This window comes from Hoplias malabaricus, chromosome 5, assembly GCF_029633855.1.
Source record: "Hoplias malabaricus isolate fHopMal1 chromosome 5, fHopMal1.hap1, whole genome shotgun sequence".
Classification (NCBI taxonomy): domain Eukaryota; kingdom Metazoa; phylum Chordata; class Actinopteri; order Characiformes; family Erythrinidae; genus Hoplias; species Hoplias malabaricus.
The window spans coordinates 33,188,941-33,207,992 of record NC_089804.1 but is presented as its reverse complement, the minus strand read 5'-3'; the positions used below and the strand labels follow the sequence as shown (position 1 = coordinate 33,207,992).

Genomic DNA, 19,052 nt, shown 5'->3' with positions numbered 1-19,052 from the left:
CTCATCATAGGCTGTTTTTGTATATTAATCTCCCTCTATGAACTGGGGAAAGATCAATATGCTTAGAGTGTCTCTATATGCTGTATAAAACATTAAAAACGGTCTGAAAAAAAGCTGTATTTTGGCTCTCAGGAAACTCTGCCCTTCACTGTAGTGGTGTGTGTGTGTGTTTGTGTTTAAGTGTGGGGGTGTTTTGGAAGCAGTGTTTCTGAAAGCCAACACAGCTATAAAGAAGAGAACTTGGTTGAGTCCTTTAGGTAATGACCACATCAATGGAATATTGACAAGGTAAACAAAAATACTGAGAATTAAAGCTAAAACAACATGTGTTTGTCATATTAAAGAAAATGTATTTTGTAACTGTGCAAGCAGCAGCAGGAGAAGATGAGCGAGAACATTTCTGGAGCTTTCCTTCACTCTGTGAAAGTCAGAATTGACTTTTTGAAAACAGCATTCTTATGAAAATTTCATAAACGCAAAAAGACAGCAAAGTGCAAAAGTTAGCAAAGTGACAATTTCATTTTCATTTCAATTAAATTTTTCAGTGCAAAATATTAGCTGAGAGACTAATGATTTGAACAGAAACACTGCAAAAATTACATTTTTAAGATAAATGATTCTCTTAAATTAATCAATAAATCTCACATTTCCATCTGAATGATCTTCCAACAGCTTATTAAATAGATTTAACCTGCTGAGTGGATTTAGGGAGTTCACTTGGTAAGAGACAATAAATCCAGGATAAACCGGATCATAACATTAGAAACATTATATTTTCTAACACTAAAACAAATCAGGAAAGTTTTAATATAGTGAACGCTCTACCCCAGCACACCTGTAGCAGGTAACAATAAACATAAACAATAGTTCGAATGAGTTGATTTAGTAAATCCACCACACTTTTCAATCCAAGCTCCACCCACAAATATGTTCTGTCACAGTGTTGTTAAATTGGACAAGTTTTAGGGATCAGTAGGTTAAATCCAACTTAAACTTATTAGAAACTGCAGGACACAATTTAAATATGAGAATTATTCAAACTGAACATTTCTAAATGACTGACTCTAAATGTAGGGATTGTGATTTTAAAAAAGCCAATTCATGCAGTTTATGCAGCTTAAAATTTGTTTGAATAAGGTACTTTTGTATTATTTGTACTGTATTACTTTGAAATGGATACATGGAGCACTTGAGCTTCCCTTTTTAGTTAATACCTATTTATCTAAATGGTTCTTTTGTGGTTATTTTTTTATTGTATATTATTCTATAAGTGGAATTTTTCTGGAAAATCTGTCCAACCTCACAACAGTAGCTGCAAAATGCCAGGAAGTGAAACATTAACAATAAGTGCATTCCTGAAGAGTTCAAATGAGATCTAACGTATTTGATGTATCTCTCTTATCATGTTTTTGGTCTTTATCACAGAGGAGAGAGTTTGATCTCCTGGACGATTACAGGTGTGCTGCTGACCTCAGACAGATGAGTCTGTTTTGCAGGTGAGCCCAGACTTGGGAAGGTGGGGTAGACCCAGCTCCAGAGTCGTCTCCAATTCGGCGTAACATTTACATAGAGATTCCTGTTGAGAAGAGATAAAGTCAGCATCACATACAAACTATGTAAATGATGAAGTTTATTGCATATTTGTTTAATATACACGTGCTGTATAATATATTACACCACAGTTAGTTCCAGGACATTCCAGGGGTGCCAATATTACACGATAATAGCACTCTGATCGAATCTCTTCAGGTGTTACTCCGCAAAATACATGTAACCTAGCAACGATGCCAGCACTTATAAGAGAGTGCTGTGCCTGGACTTTTTCACCCAACGGCGATCATGTGTTTTGTCGAGGTGCGCATGCTCAGACCCAAACTTTTAATGTTTTCATCTGTTTTTCATGTTAAATCTGTTTTTCTCTCCGGTGCATTACACAATCTTAGTTTACTGTTACTTAGTTTACACCACTTTTTACAAATTAAATGTAAAAAAAATATAAAACCATTTCTTATCACCGTAATAATCTTATAATTTCTTTAATATGGGAATTTGAGCTATGCATATCTCCTGTTTGTATTTCTGTAGGCAGCATTTTCTGATACACTACATTTATCTCACCTACTGTTTTATTTAAACAACTGTACATATAAAAGTACTGTATGGCAGTACCCCCAATTGAGTATCTCAGAAAATTAGAATATTACTTAAGAGAAATACGAAAAAAGAATTTTTAGAAATGCTGACCAACTGAAAAGTATGAACATGAAAAGTATGAGCATGTACAGCACTCAATACTTAGTTGGGGCTCCCTTTGCCTGAATTACTGCAGCAATTCAGCGTGGCATGGAGTCGATCAGTCTGTGGCACTGCTCAGGTGTTATGAGAGCCCAGGTTGCTCTGATAGTGGCCTTCAGCTCTTCTGCATTGTGGTGTCTGGTGTATTGCATCATCCTCTTCACAATACACCATAGATTTTCTATGGGGCTAAGGTCAGGCGAGTTTGCTGGCCAATTAAGAACAGGGAGACCATGGTCCGTAAACCAGGTACTGGTAGCTTTGTCACCGTGTGCAGGTGCCAAGTCCTGTTGGAAAATTAAATCTGCATCTCCATAAAGTTGCTCAGCAGCAGGAAGCATCCTGCCAGATGGCTGTGTTGACCTTGGACCTCAGAAAACACAGAGGACCAACACCAGCAGATGACATGGCACCCCAAACCATCACTGTGGAAACTTTACACGGGACCTCAAGCAACAAGGATTCTGTCCCATTCCTCTCTTCCTCCAGACTCTGGGACCTTAATTTCCAAAGGAAATGCAAAATTTACTTTCATCAGAAAACATAACTTTGGACCACTCAGCAGCAGTCCAGTCCTTTTTGTCTTTAGCCCTGGCGAGATGCTTCTCTTGTTCAAAAGTGGCTTGACACAAGGAATGCGACAACTGAAACCCATGTCTTGCATACATCTGTGCATGGTGGTTCTTGAAGAACTGACTCCAGCTGCAGTCCAATCTTTGTGAATTTTACCCACATTTTTGAATGGGTTTGGTTTCACAATCCTCTCCAGGGTGCGGTTATCTCTATTGCCCGCACACTTTTTTCTACCACATCTTTTTCTTCCCTTCACCTCTCTATTAATGTGCTTGGTCACAGAGCTCTGTGAACAGCCAGCCTCTTTAGCAATGACCTTTTATGTCTTGTCCTGCTTGTGTAAGGTGTCAGTGGTCATCCTTTGGACAACTGTCAAGTCAGCAGTCTTCCCCATGATTGTGCAGCCTACAGAACTAGACTGAGAGACAATTTAAAGGCCTTTTCATGTGTTTTGAGTTAATTAGCTGTTTACAGTGTGGAACTAGGTGTCTTCGATATTTTCTGAGCTACTGAATTTGGGGTTTTCATTAGTTGTCAGTTATAATTATCAAATTAAAACAAATATACACTTGAAATATATCAATTAGTGTCTAATGAATGAGTATAAAATTTCACTTTTTTGAATGGAAATGACTTTTTCATGATATTCAAATTTTATGACCAGCACCTGCGTTTTGAACAGAGTAAAGGGTTATGGTGCAGTGGACCTTTATCTGCTTTCTGATATATAAACAAAAGATAATTGTAAATAAATAAAAAGTAATTGGCTACTTCTATGTGGTTTCTGTGATTGTGTTTAACTCAAGTTGAAGTGCGTCTTTTTTCTCCGCTGCTCTCGTTCACCAGCTCAGCAGCATAGCTCTGGAGCGATATTCCAAAATACTCACTTTCAACTTAAACAGAGAGAACTTGGCATCATTTAGTGTGTGATATATAGCTTTATCACTACAGTTTGAATCTGCTGTAAACAATGGAACATTTTATTGACTTGATGCGTTTATCTCTGCCTTTATCCTGATAATGCAGCCTTGTTTCCCAACAAATCTGGTGTAAACATGGACCGGCTCACTGGAGCAAACCAAAGTTCAGAAATCATGGACAGGTCCAACATCGCACAAGTTCAAGATCCAGTGTTTGTTGAAAAGAGCAAAAATGGATGTGTGATGGAATGGAACTATTCTACCTTGTGGAAGGTTGATAAAAAACAAATAATTTTTCAGTCTTCTTTATCTCAAAACCTAATAAAAACAGCGATAATGAACTGTGGCATAATCGCAATAATATGCTTGAGGTTCATGTTATAGCACCTCCTCTGGTGTATTATTGCATAAATATATTTCTGCACTCTCATTGTGAGAGTGAAATATGATACGGGAAGTGTAGGGGAGATATGTCTTTTACTGCTTTTTAAAGCGGCGGCATTTAGGTGCGACATTGTGGTGCAGCAGGTAGTGTCACAGTCACACAGCTCCAGGGTCTGTGGGTTCGAGTCCTGCTCCAGGTGTCTGTGAAGACTTTGGTGTGTCCTCCCTGTGTCCACGGGGGTTTCCTCCGGGTGCTCCGGTTTTCTCCCACTGTCCAAAAACACAAGTTGGTTGGTGGATTGGTGACTCAAAAGTGTCCATAGGTGTGTGTGTGAGTGTCACCCTGCAAAGGACTGGCGCCCACTCCAGGGTGTGTTCCCGCCTTGCGCCCAGTGGTTCTGGGTAGGCTCCGGACCCACTGCGACCGTGAACTGGATAAGTGGTGTCAGACAATGAATTAATGAAAAAAATGATTTATATTGTAATGGATTTCTCACCAGATCCACGTCCAGGATGTTGGCCACGAGTTTCAGAAGGGCATCACAAGTCAGAGCTCCATCTAGAAGCTTCAAACAGAGAATAGCAGCAGCTACACAGCTACAAGCGATAATGGAGGGCAGGTAGGTGGAAAACTTAACCTCTGAAACAAGTAAACATGAAGTTTTTAATGTCTGAGATCTGTTAAATATCATCTGGGAGTATATATCCATATACAGAGACTATGGATAATGAATATCCAAAAGAATTGGACTCTAAAATTTAATTAAATGAAAAGTTGTTAGAAAAAAGTGGCCCTAAAATTGTCTTTGGTTTTGAAAAAAAACATTTGTTTTTTATTTATTTGTTTGTTTGCACAATATACAGAAGAAAGAAAAAACAAATAGCAACTACATACAACCCCAATTCCAATGAAGTTGGGAAGTTGTGTAAAACATAAATCAAAAACAGAATACGATGATTTGCAAATCCTTTTCAACCTATATTCAATTGAATACACTACAAAGACAAGATATTTAATGTTGAAATGGATAAACTTTTTTTGTTATTATTTTTTATTTTTTTTGCAAATATTCACTCATTTTGAATTAGAGGTTTGCAACACGTTCCAAAAAAAGTTGGGACAGGAGAATGTTTACCACTGTGTTACATCACCTTTCCTTTTAACAACACTTAATAAGCGTTTGGGAACTGAGGACACTAATTGTTGAATTGTTCAATGGGAGACAGGTCTGAACTGCAGGCAGGCCAGTCTAGTACCCGCACTCTTTTACTACGAAGCCACGCTGTTGTAACAGATTCTCTGAATCTTTTGATGATATTATGGACTGTAGATGATGAAATCCCTACATTCCTTGCAATTGTACGTTGAGAAACGTTGCTCTTAAACTGCTGAACGATTTGCTCACGCAGATGTTCACAAAGTGGTGAACCTTGCCCCGTCCTTGCTTGTGAATGACTGAGCCCTTTGGGATGCTCCCTTTATACCCAATCATGACACTCACCTGTTTCCAATGAACCTGCTCACCTGTGGAATGTTCCAAACAGGTGTTTTTTGAGCATTCCTCAACTTTCGCAATCTTTTGTTGCCCTGCCCCAATTTTTTAAGAACGTGTTGCAGGCCTCAAATTCAAAATGAGTGAATATTTGCAAGTGCAGCAGGTAGTGTCGCAGTCACACAGCTCCAGGGGCCTGGAGGTTGTGGGTCAGAGTCCCGCTCCGGGTGACTGTCTGTGAGGAGTTGGTGTGTTCTCCCTGTGTCCGCGTGGGTTTCCTCTGGGTGCTCCGGTTTCCTCCCACACTCCAAAAACACACGTTGGTAGGTGGATTGGTGACTCAAAATTGTCCATAGGTGTGAGTGTGTAAGTGAATGTGTGTGTGTGTGTGTGTGTCTGTGTTGCCCTGTGAAGGACTGGCGCCCCCTCCAGGGTGTATTCCCGCCTTGTGCCCAATGGTTCCAGGTAGGCTCTGGACCCACTGCGACCATGAATTGGATAAGCGGTTACAGATAATGAATGAATGAATGAATATTTGCAAAAAAAAAAAGTTTATCAGTTTGAACATTATATATACTGTCTTTGTAGTGTATTTAATTGATTATAGGTTGAAAAGGATGTTCAAATCATTGAATTCTGTTTTTATTTATGTTTTATACAACATGCAGACTTCATTGGAACTGGGGTTGTATTTTGCTGGGAGTAATGAAACATGTGCCAGGAAAATAAAACATGCCCTGAAAAGACTGATGCAAAATGCTTCCCTTCAGGGAAAACAGAAACATATCAATCATGATATCAATAAAATATCATCCTATTGCTCAAATGGACTGAAGTGGACCTAGGTTCTAAGTAAGTGTTTAAGTGTTTTATAAAATGGCCAATGAGTTAAGCTCAGAGGCAAGGATTTCTCATAAGGAATTGGAGCTGCCCAGTTTTAAAGAAAGGAAGGGGAGGGGGGTACTCTGCCTTAAACAGGTTTTTCTTAAACAAAAGAGAATATTTAGCATTCCCACTGTCTTCTACACCTGTGGACCCTAGGTTCTGCCTCAGGTAAGGGAGAGGCTCTGACACAGCACATTATCACTGGCCACAGGCAGGTTTCGTCTTCAAACAGCTCTCTCGGACAGGTGTGTCACCGCCGCTTCATTCATGGCCAGGAAGTGGAGATCCCACACTACCGGGACAGGGTATCACATAATAGGTCTGAGTCTGACATGTCTATGCTATGGTCACCTTTGGCCAGAGGGTGGAACGGAGTCAGTGAATAAAAGAAGAGAATTTATGAATGGGCTTTGTCATCATATACAAGTTAACCAAACCAGAGAAAGAACAGGTTGAAAGCTATAGCTCAACCAAAATTACAATCACTGCCATGGGAAAAATGTTTTGTTGTTCTTCAAATGAAAATAAATCAGTGTGCCAATGCGAGATAAAGAATAATAACTTAGCTAATTCCAAGCAAGTTAATTTGCTGAATTATGCTGAAAATTTCCACTCTATTGAATCTATATGTGTAACGTGTAAAACCAGCTTCTTCTCCAATGCGTGGTAGTCTTTTGACTGCTACAGTATTCTTTCTATGCTTCCTTCCTTGAAGTAAACAGATAAGAACAGACAGCTCATGGTACTTAAATGAACACTATGTAAATATTTTACCTTAAAATTAGAGTGTCAAAATCATTGTAATGCTAAACTGAACTGTAATAGGGAGAACAGAGTCTCTATCACTGCTACTCAAGACTCAGGACTGCAGAAACTGCACTATATATCTTATAAAGGAAAGCAGGAAAACAACTCTCTCCCTCACCCTGCTCATTAATTTCAGTACAGTGCTGTTAAAATTAATTACACTATGTGGAGGCTCACAAGCAAAAATTCCAAATCTTTCATAATGCTCCTTTAAGTAGAAGGACTTTTAACAGCAGAGAGAAGCTTCATAGCACACTGAAAATGCAAATTCACAATTCATGTGAGTGCTGTTACCTGTAGCAGCCAAAGCAATGTAAGAGTGGGTGTGTCTTCGCAAGGCTATGAGGTTGTGAGGAATTATGGTTAGCCTCTGCAGTAGCGGCTCCAAAAAGTCAGAAGGCAGCACTGAGGCCAAGTCCCAATCCAGTGTGGACACCACCAACATCTCCCACTGCTACACAAACATACAGCCAGTATTTACTCTTCATCTGTTCATCACATACAATTTCACAAGGTAAAAATAGCAGGACTTTGGGAGGGAATTTTACTGACCATAATGATGAAAGAGAAAAAACGTAGTACTGCCTGCAACTGTAGATTTTTCTAGAAACATTAAAGAAGCTAGAGATCATCAAGAATGAATCTCTAATAAAAATGTATACCTATATTTATGTTATAATAAAATAAACATCCAGAGAAGAAAATATAAAAGTGTTTTCAAATTTATTTGAATTATTTTCAAGGCTTGTGTGGTGGTACTCTCAATGGTACACTTCTGTACCTTCTTTTAAAGAACATTATTGTACCATATTCTATATTTATTTTTAAATAATATATTATATTAATAATAATATAATTTTATTAATTTAAAGTTGTGTTGATTTCAAATGCCCAATTTCATCTCCATTACTTATATTATGTTCTTTTATTTTACACAGATCTATAATGAAAGGTTACAGATAATCCTCTCTCCTTCTTAAGAAGAGAAAGCAATAAACCTTTATGGAACAAAACTGCTGGTGTTTTACTTTATGTATCTTTAGTGACAGTAATGTACCCCTACCGCGCCTGTTTTTCTGAGAGTGTAGTCTTTGAAATACTTGTTTTGCGTGTTTTGTTAATTTTCTCATTCCTAGTATTTTTTATTTTTATTTTGACTATAGAATACAAACAGATACAAAAAATATACAAATTCTGCAAATGTGAGTTTAACGGAACACAGCGAATTTGTGAAGAATTAACAAACTATATCTTAGGTTAACTGTGTTTATTGGAAGTTACCAACAGCTCTGGAAGCGAGACGGCATTGTCTGTGTAGATGCAAAGGTCGCTGGCACTGAGAGGAACCGTCTCTCTGAGTTTGGAGGCAAGGAACATGCAGACTGTTCCAAGAACCTGGAGACTGGTTCTGCTGATGTGATGCCGGGACATGTACCTGTCCAGGTAGTTAACAGCCAAAGGAAACACCTCCTCCTCACATTGCTGCTCCTCACACACCTGAAAAACTCAGGAAATGTCTCCAATCAACAGTGTCTCAAAAAATAAATAAATAAACCCAAAAAAAAAACCCCACTATTTTCTTCTAGAACTAAGGATCTAACAGACACAAATTATTCCTAAGAATGACAATAAATCATCATCATCTTTTCCGCTTCTCCATTTCAGGGTCGCGGTGTAAAAATGACAATAAATGTTTATGTTTATTATATATACTGTCACTTCTAATTAAATATTTTCATCCGGCACAAAATGAAAAAGATAGTAACACTACAACAACTTTTCTTTATTTTATTATAGACACTAAGGTTGTCTACAAAAAATGTACAATACATTCAGACCTTATTTTACAGGATATTACAAGTATTAGTATTATAGAGTCCTACAGCAATATTATAGCAATTATTATAGACAAAGGCTAGAGTTTACTAAAATAATATTCTTTCAGATTATGGTCCATTCGATAAAGATCCAGAAAATCAATCCAGAAATCCATTCGATCCAGAAAAATCATGTAGTTCATCATAATGCTATAGATAATTTCTGTACTTTCCTTAGAATACAAATAGTCCGAACATATTACTTTCTCTTGAGGAGATAATTTAAGAAAAATATGTTCAAGACTAAAGACTGGAATTGGAACTTATTCCTATTCCAATGGTGTCCTGATGGTTATTTCTAGGAAACTACGTACTGTAGATTACTAAAAGACAGCATATTACAGATAAATAAATATTATAGATAAATTGGTGACAATGGTTATGTATTCTCCATTGGGAACCTAAAAATAAAACTTCTATTATAAATTATGAGTTAGTGTTTTGTTAATAATTCGAATTTCCCGTTTCCACCTTAAATGGCGCGCGTTCAACTTCAACTTCTGCAACAGTTAAGGTGGAATGGAAAGTAAAATCTCTTTTTTCTTTCTATATTCTTACCTGCAACATCCAAACTGTTAATATTCTTCGCATATAAGGCTGTACATCAATCTGAACTGAACTGAAATAAGACTGCGAAAGAACATTAGTTTTCTCTAATTTTAGGAGATTTTTCCACACTCTGCTATCCTGGGTCAGAACCGGATCACAACAGGCCCGAACAGGCCCAGACACTGAGGGCTTAAAACTGGACTGAAAATCATGTTTTTCATGGCACATTAACTCCATTAGAGAGATTTCTGCATCCAAGAAAAATCAATTATCAAGAAAAATAGATTTACACGAAATTAGACAAAAGTAATATTTTTGAAGCTATGCTACCAGCTTACATTCGACTCTATTCAGTGTTAGTTTAGCAAATAAAATGACAGTATAAGCAGTAAGGCATTAACCCTTATAAAGCACTTATGTTTTACTCAGTTTTCTTTGACAAGTGTCCTCTGAATGGGTCAGAAGGACGTTCTGCACTGAATATTTCCCCCTTCCCCTTTCAACAAAGCATTCAGTTTTATAATTACAAATATTCTGTAATTATAATAATCTTTATGGCTTTGATCCTTTTATTAGCTGTGTTTATTCATGTTATTTTGTGCATATAGATATATCTACATAAATAATTTGATGGTTTTGTACTTTATTTACTTATATTCTAATAATCTATTATATTGTAGTAACCTATTAAATAATACATTTTTAGTTTTAAATAGTGGATCAATTTTAGTAGGAAAAAATACATTTCTTTTAAATTAAATATATCAGAACTTCAGTGCTTGTAAAAATGTGTAATTTTTTTTTATAACATTTTAATAGACTTATATTTCATATCATATACTTTTATATTCATGATAATGATATCCACAAAGAGGATTATAAAAACTTACTCAGCAGTTATTTATATTTGGGAAAAAACTTTTACTTTCATTTAGGCCACTTCACACACACCTCAGGTACTATTATAAACACTGAAGTGAAAGCTGGTCACGTGCGCTGAATGAAACCCAACCAGTTAAGAAAAAACAGAAAAACAAACACCGAAAGAGGCAATACAATAAACAACCTCTGCTTCCAATACAGAGACATAAGGTTAACTGGTACTGTACACACTTATTTTTTCTTTTTTGGGGCAGGTTTTAAAATGTACATGATATATGACCCTCACTCGACAATTCAAGGTCATGCTTTGAAAGTTCCTCATGTATTTATATTTGTTTATCCATCTGGTTCATAGACAACACCCACTAGACCCAATAACTCACATGTAGCAGGAAAAGCCATGGCCTTTTTACACTGCAAGAACAAGAACAAAACCCCTTGTCCTTGCGGGTTATTTCTTCTGAGGTGCATTTAGCCTCCACTAAGCATAACTCAAAACAGTTTTGTTTTATTTCTACAAATAAATAATTTCACACCAAACACTCTCAATACCTGTTTTATTCAGGTACCTATAATTATCACTGTCCATTTTATATGTTGCATATTGATAACTGGAAACTGTTTAAATTATTGTTATCAACGTTAGTTATTAACATGTGTACAAGTTTGAACAGAAGACATGAGAGTCCTATATTTGTTCATATTCGTTATTAATTCTCAATCTAATGACATCACAGGAGTGACGTCCTCGACATCCCTGGCCTCTGTGTTCTGAAGCTCGCGTCTGATTTCTGCTGAGATCTGTGGGTGGTTCTGTATCTTCAGCAACTCCAGCAGTTCTCCCTTCTGCTCTGAGGCCAGGTCGGCCTTGTAGCGCTGTACCAGCGTGAGGAGACTCTGGTGCCAAAGCACAGGAAGGATCCTCTTTTCCAAACGAAACGACAGGAAGTGTGCCACCAGAGCGTCCAGCACCCTGAATGGCAGAGCGTACTTCTTATCCAGCAGCAGGCGCAAGAAAATACTGTTCGCTCCATTGTATTCCATTTCCGCTAGCTTCAGCATCGCAGCACTGAGGAGAGACAGGAGGAATACTTATGCATTCAAATAATCTTCACATATTGTGTCTTTGTGAGCAATCAGCAGAAACAATTTCTTTGTGTGTTAAATTACACAATAATTCTTGATTTTAGACAATATTAGTTAACTAAGCAAAAGTACAATCAACAATAAAAGGTATCAAACCCTATGTACGTAATATGTAAGAATTGGTTAAAAACAATCTTACGATGGTCCAAAAGGATGGTTCTCTCTCTGATAAAGAGGTAGATACTGCATGAAGTTTTGTAAACTAAGAACACTATATGGATGAAGCATTTGGTGAGGATGTGATAGTGTCTGTGTGTTTTATACCTTGAGTACAGTACTGGGATAGAGCACTTGGTGATGATGCTGCCGATGATGATGGCCTCTCTCAGATTGCAGGTCCCAGACTCACACAGAGGAATCAGAATTCCTGCAAAACAATAAGTAATCTATTATAGACTATTAATCTTAATTTTAATTCTTGTTTTTCTGAACTCCTAAGGATTATTAAGTAACTGTTCAAGTTACTCCCTAAATATTCTATGATTAGCCTTGAATTCCAGCTGATAATATTTCTCTCGACTGAGCTCTTCAGCTAGCGTTGGATTTCCACAACCAGTTTTTCTGTATTGTTCTTAAAGTTAAGTGAATGTAATCTGTCATTTTTAAAGCACAATTTAGGTTTTTGTATCTTTGAGAATGAGGAATCAAGGGGTTAAATCTAGCAGGAGGTTAGTAACTAGGCTCATTATTTTAGTGTAATTCCTGTAAGAAACAGATAGAGAGTGATTATCTGGATCAGGTGTTTAAGGCAGGAACAGAACAGTGTGATTTGGGAGGAGTGGCCAGAAAAATTTCACAGAATACCCTTTTTTTTTTTTGGAGCCACTAACAATAAACAGCAAAATCCAGAGCAGCAGATAAAGAGTGTAAGAACACTTCTGCCTCCTAGTGTCCATTTCTCATGTCTCTATACAATTAACTATAACTACAATTAACTAGACTTTAAATAAGATATTTTACATAATCCCAAATAAATATATTCCCTATATTCCTGTCAACACAGCAGAGCACTACATTCTGGGAATAACAGAGAAAATTTGTTTCAGAAATGCATTTATTTAACAAAAGCATTCTGAGTGGTCTGTTTAAAATCTTCCCTCTCTGAACAGAACAAAGAAGTTTCAAAGAGAGGAATACGAAAGAGGAGGAGAAGGAGTATCTGATCTCACCTTTAAACCAGGCACCCGGTTTAAAGAGTGCTTTCTTTAGGGCACTGTAGAGGTGAAAGTTCAGCCGCTTGTATTCAGCGATGTCATCCCGGACCCTTGGCAGCAGAACCAGGTTATAGAACCTCTGAGCCATTCGCTCCTTCAGATTAGACGAGAAAATCCTACACCACAACAACACAGCAGTCACACACTACAACACTCCAATTTAAACGTTATTTAAAGATCCTCCTCAGTTTAAAAAAAAAAAACTGTTCTGCTGCATTCAGACCCACCGTGTGGCCTGGTACATGGCGGCTGCAGTCCAGTTCTCTGGTTCTGTGAGGTAAAGAACCTGCTCCCAGTTGGAGAGAGCTGGGATGATTTTAAAAGCTTTGGGCAACTTCCCACTGCGATACTTCGACAAAACCTGAAACAACACACTAATTTTCAGTCAAAGAGGGTCCGCCAATACTCCCTGAAGTTCACACACACATATTCACTGAGGCGCAAATGTATGAAGTTACACAGAAATTACAAAATACACTTGAAATACACAAAATAAACAAGAAGTACTGAAGCCTTTTATAAGGTTCCCTCACACGGCATTTGAAACTGTGCCCTATTCATGATACAATGTATCGGTTTTGTGTTCCACCATTTTGTAGAACTGTCGAAAAACTGTGGAAAATTTTCAATGCACACATACAATTCACAATGTAGTGTACAAACCATATACTTTAGGGAACAGCACATACCCAAGCTGAAGTTGTGTCCCAAATATTTGACTAACCTCATGTATTCAGTTCCCTATAATAGTGCACTATGTAGCAAGTAATGTATGGAAAAGTAAATAGGAAGCCATTTCGGACACAGAGTCAGTTCTAGAGTCAGAGTGAAAGGCATGCTGGGAACTGTAGTTGTGTAGGTTGCCTCACCTTACTGACTCCTCTGTAGACCTCCACAACTCTGGGGTCGAGCTGTGGTACGAATGCCTCAGAGACTTCTGACATCACGGTGCCCACCTCTGTCTGCTTCTCTGTGATCTTCTCCATGATTATATCAGCTAGAGTCCGCCTTTAAAGCACACAAATACATATATACAGACATAAAATATTATATATAAAAAAAGGAGAGAGAGCGAGACAGAGAAATATAATCAATGTAAACAAAAAATAAGTACAATATTTTGAGTACAATTAATTGTAACTCATATATGTGCTTAACATAAGTACTTCAAAAGATGTTTTAATTGGGAATCCAATATTTACACACAACAAACAAGAGTATACCTTAAATATGGCAATTCTTTCTTTTTTTCTTCTTTCCTTATACCTATAAAGACTGTGGTGTGGTACCACACTAAAATTATATTGTGTCTATTTATGTTTATCCAGTGCTTTTTTAGCTTAACAGTAAAGTGTGTTTTGAACTCTTAGTACTTTTCTTGGGATAAGAGCATCTGAAAAAGCAGTAAATGTAATGTAAACACATAGTTTCTGCCTGAGCTGGGAATTGAACCCTAGTCAGTATTCTAAACCAATCCTAACCGGTCCTATTCATCATATCTTCCAGCCCAGCCTGGATCAACAGTCCTCAGCTGTCCAGCTGTTCTTTACCTGACAGGTGGGTTTTTGTTCATGAACATCTGGATGGCTTTCTCATCCTCGGGGTCCACCTCCACCTCAGTAACGTCTCCAACTTCCTCTCCCACCGCGGACCCCAGCTCTGGCCACTCCTCATCAGACTCCACATCCTGAGAATTGGGACCTGGAATAATAATGATATATACATATTTAAAATCACATTGCTGAAAGGACGTGCACACACACAAACAGATAAAGATGTGCAATATTATAGGTACTCCTGAACAGGGGGACTAATTTTTATGTTTTTTTTTTGTTTTGTTTTTTTTTTGAGTAAAAATAAGGGACATGTACCTCACAGGTGAGTGATGAAAGGGCTGTTTTTCCCAAAGCAAGATAACCTAAGCCCAAATTAAAGCTTGTCCAACAGAACGACAGCTACTTGAGGGTCTTCAGTTCTAGGTTAATTTTATCCAGCTAACTCATTAATTCTGTTTTGTGGAACAGCCCCCATGGTTCACAGCGCAAGCCTCAATCCAACAGTCTCTCCTCAAGAGTTCAGCTTTCACCAAGAAACTGAAATGAAGTCATTCTGCTGTGGAGGACACCGTCCTTCATCTCCACTTTCAAACATTAACAACAACATAGCATTGGAACCCCACCTCCACACGATTCAGACAGAAAGACAGACCGACATAGACATATGAACAGATACATAGAAAAACAGACAGAGATAAACACAGTAAACACATGTCGACAGACATACAAAAATAGACAGAAAGACAAAAATATAAAGGTAGACAGACAGGGCAACAGACAGAAAGAAGAGAAACATAAACAGATGCATAGAAAAATAAACAAATGTATACAGTTATAGACAGCCATGAATATTTATACATCAACACATACAAAACTAGACTAAAAGACAGAAAAATAGGTAGGTAGACAGGGAGATATGTAGATAGATAGAGAGACAGACAGACAGATAAGCCAATAGAAAGACAGAAAGAAAAATCCTGGCTGATAAACAACTAGGCAGACATCAGACAAATTCATTACCCAGAACCGTGGCCGGGCTCCTCTTGGGTTCTGCCGCTGAGAGCCCGAACTCCGTGTGCAGTTCCTCCTGCTGAAGTCTCGCCTGCTCCAGGATCTTTTTGGAAAGTTTCTCGTCCACATACTCCTCCTGCTCCTCAGCCTGCTGCTGGTGTGTGCGCTTGGTTCTGCTCTGAGAGCGGACCGAGTGGGACTGTAGAATCTGATCCGACAGAGAGACCGAAGCCCGGTTCGGTTCGGCTTTACACTTCTTTACCTTCGGCATAGTAAACCCGTTAACCCACACACAGTGTTCGGCTCGGTTCGCCTCCAAATACAACTCCACGTGGATCTCACGCTCCCTGTGTATCGCCGAAACCCTACCACGCCGTAAACTGCACCCGGAAGACCCCAAAACCCGCGGCTGCCTAGGCACCGCCTGATTAAAAATCACATTTCGCGTCAGAAATAGAAACCAAATAATTTTTAAAAATCAGAATCAACGTCAGAACAGTTTTTACTGGTCGTCTGTCTTTTAGCAGAAATTTTAATGAGTGAAAAATAAAAATAACTAATCTTACTTAAAATAACAGTGCATGTTGTTCCCTATTTTTCCAAAGCTAATTGGTTTATTTAAAAAGGGACTGTATAAAGAAATACATCCATCCATCCATTATCTGTAACCGCTTATCCAATTTAGGGTCGCGGGGGGTCCAGAGCCTACCTGGAATCATTGGGCGCAAGGCGGGAATACACCCTGGAGGGGACGCCAGTCCTTCACAGGGCTAAAGAAATACATGCACACCATAAATAATATAAATTAATTTAATATAACTTGCAGCCAGTAATTAAACAGAAGAAGAAAGTGTTACTATTACCCTGATTACTACTACTATCAATCTTCCTCCTCCGCCTACTACTACTACAACAAATAATAATAATAATAATAATAATAATAATAATGATGTTGATATTTCCCATTCATCCAATCAGATGGCGACCGGAAACCAGGGGTGCAGATTTTGTCTGGGGACTGAATGTAGCGCTGTACCATTCTTATAAGATAATAAAGTTCTGATATTTTTCTAGTTAAAAATTTCCTGCTGGTCGACACCGTTTGTGAATATTTTTTTTCTGCGTGTTTTACAAATAAAAGTGCAAACAGTGATTTTGTGCGTTTTATTTATTTTGTAGCCGCATGCTGTGTTCCCCGGATGTGTCCGCGCTGCGAGAATGGGAGTGACTTGGTGAGAAATTAAACAAAAATAACGCGTTGTAATCAATTTAATAACGCCAGCAATGGTTTAAATTCATGATTTAAAGTGTTACTAAATTTATTCGCGTACAGCTTATAAGAAAACTAATATTTAGCCCGTATTTATATTTCTTTGTGCTGGAACTGTAGCAGGATTCATCTATTGTGCTTTATACAGAAACTCAACTTTAACACATTGAAGTTCACCAGGATATTTTTAACATTATAGTGTTTTTAATAATAATTCCTGTTCAATATAAATATGCGTGTGTGTGTATGTGTGTGTTTAGAGACGGATACCTGTTGTACTGTAGTGTAGCGTAGTTGTAGTAAATTTGTAGAGTATAACACAATGTTTTTAGAAACAGGACGTTCCAGCTGTGTGCTTTTATAGTGCTTCTAAAGATGTAAGAAATCAATACATCTGGGTGTATTGTGCTATAGTGTTTGTCAGCTGCCAGTGTTGGAGGGGAAGAGTGTACAGCAGACTGTGGACCAGCTTCATAAAAAGCTGGAGCAGCTGGGAGCCGTGCGGCAGGGTAGTTTCTATGTGGACTGTGAGACGTACCACGCCACGGGAAACGCCAGCGGTAAATTAAACTACCGTAAACTACAGTCAACTGCACTACGCTGAATTACAGTGTGTTACATTACTGTTAGTCACAGAAATGGCCACAACATCACTACATGAATCTACAGTAACCTACTGTAATTTGCTTTACTGTAATTAAACTGCAGCAAACTGCAGTTAACTACAGAAGAGTTGTGTATTATGTGGGATGTCTAGGAGGAAACACGTCCACCCACCCCCACACTGAGTCCGAAAGCACTTTGTGCTCCTTGTAATTGGAGAATTCAACTACAGTAAACTACACTACACTGTGGGTAACAGCAGTACCCTCTACACTGTAGACTAGGGTTTAATTCCCAGCATTCCCAGCTCAGGTAGGAACATAATTACAGTATGGCATTTGACAGATGATGATAGATGTATGATTGGTCTCTGGGTTATGGTTTGTGCCTCTGTGTATTTTGTTTTATCAAGGTGTGTGTGTGTGTTTGTTTTAAGGTCAGCCCTCTAAGCTGCTGTATGTGATGCACAACTCTGAGACCCCACTGAGTTGCCTGGCTCTGTTTGAGGGAGGGCCGTATCTCATTGCTGATGCTAACTTTGACGTCCTAATGGTGAAGCTGAAGAGTCACTTCCAAAACTCCAAAGGTCACAAGGTTGAAAGCAGAGGAGCACGCTACCGATTCTGTGATTTCCTCATAAAGATCGGAACGGTTACCACGAGCTCCACCACCAGAGGCATTTCTGTCGAGGTCTGGATTACAATTCGTAGTACACACATTAATGTACTAATAACAGTAATAGATTCAATTATGCATCCAGTAATACACTAATACCCTCTGTATTTCTCCGTCTCTGTGTTTACTTTTTAAAGACTGTATTATTATGTGTTGACAGGTGGAGTACTGTGCGTGTGTGGTTCCTGGAGACTGTTGGAACCTAATGAAGGAGTTCATGCAGAGTTTTCTTGGTTCTAATGTCCCCGAACTCCCCTCAGTGTTCAGCAGTAAACCAGAAGCACTCTTCAGTCCAGCAGACTGCATGGACACCATGAGTCAGTACCTAGAAGTCTTCAATAAAGTACGGAAACAACAGGTTCTGCCTGGGAATAGTGTCCGATAAAATCTACACACACTCAACACAGTAAATCTACAAACACACAAAACCCCACCAAAAAAAAAGCAAAAAAAAAAAAAAATAACAGTTTCTTACAACCAAAACAGACAGACTCATAAAAGCTAAGAAATATTATGTCAGAAAATCTCAAATGTGAGTGTCTTGAAGTGTTATGTAATATTTTTTGTCACCAAGGGATCTGGAAAATAGAATAATCTCTTTTGTATATTTCTGCCTTTTTATATAAAATGTATTCTTTAAAAATAAAGCAGTTACCTAAAAAAGGTTACTGTTTTTGTATGTCATTATTATTTACAAAAAAACAAAACATCTACTTGGGGAAACCATAGCATCCATCCAGTAATACGCTATAAACTTAACAGTTCAGTTTTAAGTCATCCCAATGCACTGAATATCTCATTCGCATGACTCTTTAAACCCCCTCTCCAGGGTAAATCCAGCCTTGCTGGTGTGTGTGTATATGTGTGTGGTGTTTGTTCTAGAAGGCCTATACTGAGTTTTAAAAAAAAATG

General features: G+C 38.1%; 3 protein-coding genes across 3 annotated transcripts; 1 reads left to right on the top strand and 2 right to left on the bottom strand.

Moving 5' to 3' along the window:
- Window positions 1-362: 362 nt before the first annotated feature.
- ccnd3 (cyclin D3) lies at window positions 363-10,131 on the bottom strand. The gene is made up of 6 exons (XM_066672947.1): window positions 9,793-10,131; window positions 8,639-8,854; window positions 7,652-7,811; window positions 4,670-4,812; window positions 1,471-1,576; window positions 363-418 (listed from the first exon to the last, which is right to left on the bottom strand). Exons 1-5 carry the CDS (start codon window positions 10,018-10,020, stop codon window positions 1,472-1,474), a joined length of 852 nt encoding a protein of 283 aa, XP_066529044.1. The 5' UTR covers window positions 10,021-10,131; the 3' UTR covers window positions 363-418; window position 1,471.
- A 565-nt stretch (window positions 10,132-10,696) lies between these two features.
- bysl (bystin-like) lies at window positions 10,697-16,305 on the bottom strand. The gene is made up of 7 exons (XM_066672065.1): window positions 15,602-16,305; window positions 14,576-14,726; window positions 13,895-14,033; window positions 13,253-13,386; window positions 12,981-13,141; window positions 12,076-12,178; window positions 10,697-11,734 (listed from the first exon to the last, which is right to left on the bottom strand). Exons 1-7 carry the CDS (start codon window positions 15,861-15,863, stop codon window positions 11,383-11,385), a joined length of 1,302 nt encoding a protein of 433 aa, XP_066528162.1. The 5' UTR covers window positions 15,864-16,305; the 3' UTR covers window positions 10,697-11,382.
- Window positions 16,306-16,666: 361 nt separating this feature from the next.
- med20 (mediator complex subunit 20) lies at window positions 16,667-18,782 on the top strand. Its single transcript, XM_066672960.1, has 4 exons — window positions 16,667-16,824; window positions 17,277-17,422; window positions 17,902-18,155; window positions 18,301-18,782. The coding sequence occupies exons 1-4, from the start codon at window positions 16,811-16,813 to the stop codon at window positions 18,523-18,525; spliced, it is 639 nt and encodes a 212-aa protein (XP_066529057.1). The 5' UTR covers window positions 16,667-16,810; the 3' UTR covers window positions 18,526-18,782.
- The last annotated feature ends 270 nt before the right edge of the window (window positions 18,783-19,052 follow it).

Bases quoted from the DNA above. Each gene is read 5' to 3' on its own strand.
- med20 (XM_066672960.1), top strand. The intron at 17,423-17,901 runs GTAAATTAAACT...GTTTGTTTTAAG, and splicing joins CGCCACGGGAAACGCCAGCG to GTCAGCCCTCTAAGCTGCTG. The intron at 18,156-18,300 runs GTCTGGATTACA...ATGTGTTGACAG, and splicing joins CCAGAGGCATTTCTGTCGAG to GTGGAGTACTGTGCGTGTGT.
- ccnd3 (XM_066672947.1), bottom strand. From the start codon at position 10,020: ATGGAGTTAATGTGCCATGAAAAACATGATTTTCAGTCCAGTTTTAAG. The intron at 7,812-8,638 runs GTAACTTCCAAT...ATGTTTGTGTAG, and splicing joins TCTCGCTTCCAGAGCTGTTG to CAGTGGGAGATGTTGGTGGT. The intron at 1,577-4,669 runs GTGAGAAATCCA...TCTTCTCAACAG, and splicing joins ACATCCTGGACGTGGATCTG to GAATCTCTATGTAAATGTTA.
- bysl (XM_066672065.1), bottom strand. From the start codon at position 15,863: ATGCCGAAGGTAAAGAAGTGTAAAGCCGAACCGAACCGGGCTTCGGTC. The intron at 14,727-15,601 runs GTAATGAATTTG...TTATTATTCCAG, and splicing joins GAGCCCGGCCACGGTTCTGG to GTCCCAATTCTCAGGATGTG. The intron at 13,387-13,894 runs GTGAGGCAACCT...GTGTTGTTTCAG, and splicing joins TCTACAGAGGAGTCAGTAAG to GTTTTGTCGAAGTATCGCAG.